This window comes from Mandrillus leucophaeus, unplaced genomic scaffold (genome assembly GCF_000951045.1).
Source record: "Mandrillus leucophaeus isolate KB7577 unplaced genomic scaffold, Mleu.le_1.0 Scaffold137, whole genome shotgun sequence".
In the NCBI taxonomy this organism is placed as follows: domain Eukaryota; kingdom Metazoa; phylum Chordata; class Mammalia; order Primates; family Cercopithecidae; genus Mandrillus; species Mandrillus leucophaeus.
This window is the reverse complement of record NW_012101332.1, coordinates 1186024-1187973: the sequence shown is the minus strand read 5'-3', so window position 1 is coordinate 1187973 and position 1950 is coordinate 1186024. Positions and strand designations below refer to the sequence as shown.

The 1950-nt window shown below is 51.3% G+C and overlaps 1 protein-coding gene across 1 annotated transcript in view; it reads right to left on the bottom strand.

Annotated features, from left to right (window-relative positions):
- Nucleotides 1-1950, bottom strand: part of RYR1 (ryanodine receptor 1 (skeletal)) — a 179040-nt gene that overhangs the window by 150106 nt on the left and 26984 nt on the right. Inside the window, exon 17 of the mRNA XM_011973401.1 lies at nt 144-243. Coding sequence (XP_011828791.1) covers nt 144-243 — 100 coding nt within the window. The remainder of the gene's footprint in view (nt 1-143; nt 244-1950) is intronic.

Sequence of the window (1950 nt, the reverse complement as noted above, 5' to 3'; positions counted from 1 at the left end):
CAACCCTAGTTGTGCCACCCTCAGTCCAAGGACCCCCTGGTGCCCTGCGGTCCTTCCCTCCTCCCCGCCGGTGAGCCGTTCTCCCTCCTGGCACCACAAGTCTAGCTGGCCTCACGCAGGCTGCAGGCAGCGCCTCACCGGGCCGTAGGTCCAGCCTTGCTCAATGCGGGTCAGTGCCCAGAGCTCGTGGATGTTCTCCGCCAGCTTCTCCCGAATGCGCTCCAGATGGGGTGGCAGGACGATCTAAGGGCACAGGGACGTTCTTGAGATCCCCAAGGTCCCTCTACCCTCCTCCATCATGACCTCTCTTCCCAAGGACACCTGTGAGCCCTGGAAGGCTCGTCTAGCACCCCCTTTCCCGCCGTCCCGCAGCCCTGCTCCCCATCCCTCGCCTTGATTCCAGGGTTGACACTCAGATGGGTGAGGGCTTAGCATCCTCAGAATTAAGGAATTATCCGGGGCCAGCCGTGGTGGCTCACGTCTGTAATCCAAGCACTTTGGGAGGCTAAGGTGGAGGCAGATTGCCTGAGGTCAGGAGTTCAAGACCAGTCTGGGCAACATGGTGAAACCCCTTCTCTTCTAAAAATACAAATCTAAACAATTTTTTACTATTTAAAAATTGAAACAATTTTTCAAAAGGAGTGAGAGCGGTGGGGAAGTGCCCTAGAAGCTGGGAACCTCGTTGTTTAACAGATGGAGAAACGGAGCACAGAGAGGCAAAGGATTCTGTCAGGGCAGAATCGCCGTCTCAGGGAGTCCTCACAACTGCCCCTCAAAGAAAAGGTGGCTCACACCTGTGATCCCAGAACTTTGAGAGGCCGAAGCAGGAGGATTGCTTGAGTCCAGGAGTTTGAGACCAGCCTAGGCAACATAGTGAGACCCCGTCTCTACTAAAAATTAAAAGTTAGCTGAGGTGATGACCCACGACTGTAGTCCCAGCTACTTGGGAGGCTGAGATGGGAGGGTCTCTTGAGCCCGGGGATTCAAGGCTGCAGTGAGGCATGTAGGGACATGCTTGGAGGGAAAGTGGGCCATGAGGGGCCTGGGATAGAAGATATGCCCAAAAAAATCATAGTGGATAGGACCACAGGCTTCAGAATCGGACCGCCTGGGTTCAGATCTGCTGTGTGAATTGCATAGATTACTTAGTGTTTCTGGGCTTTGCTTTCCTCAACTGTAATTTGGGGGCAATAACAGTCCTTTCTTTCTTTCTTTTTTTGAGCAGAGTCTTGCTCTGTTGCCCAGGCTGGAGTGCAAAGGTGCAATCTCGGCTCACTGCAACCTCCACCTCCCGGGTTCAAGTGATTTTCCTGCCTCAGCCTCCTGAATAGCTGAGATTACAGGTGCACGCCACCACGCCTGGCTCATTTTTGTATTTTCAGTAGAGATGAGGTTTCACCATGTTGGCCAGGCTGGTCTTGAACTCCTGACTTCAGGTGATCTGCCCACCTCAGCCTCCCAAAATGCTGGGATTACAGGCATGAGTCAACACACCCAGCCTCTCTCTCTTTCTTTCTTTCTTTCTCTTTCTTTGTCTCTCTCTCTTTCTTTCTTTCTTTCTCTTTGTCTCTCTCTTCTTTCTTTTTCTTTTCTTTCTTTCTTTCTTTCTTTCTTTCTTTCCTTCTTTCTTTCTTTCTTTCTCTTTCTTTCTTGCTTTCTCTTTCTTTCTCTCTCTCTCTCTCTTTCTCTCTTCCTTCCTTCCTTTTTTTTTTTCAGGGTTATGCTCTGTTACCCAGGCTGGAGTGCAGTGGTACAGTCATAGCTCACTGCCTCACTGCAGCTTCGAATCCCCAGGCTCAAGAGACCCTCCCATCTCAGCCTCCCAAGTAGCTGGGACTACAGTCGTGGGTCATCACCTCAGCTAACTTTTAATTTTTAGTAGAGACGGGGTCTCACTATGTTGCCTAGGCTGGTCCCAAACTCCTGGACTCAAGCGATCCTCCTGTCTCG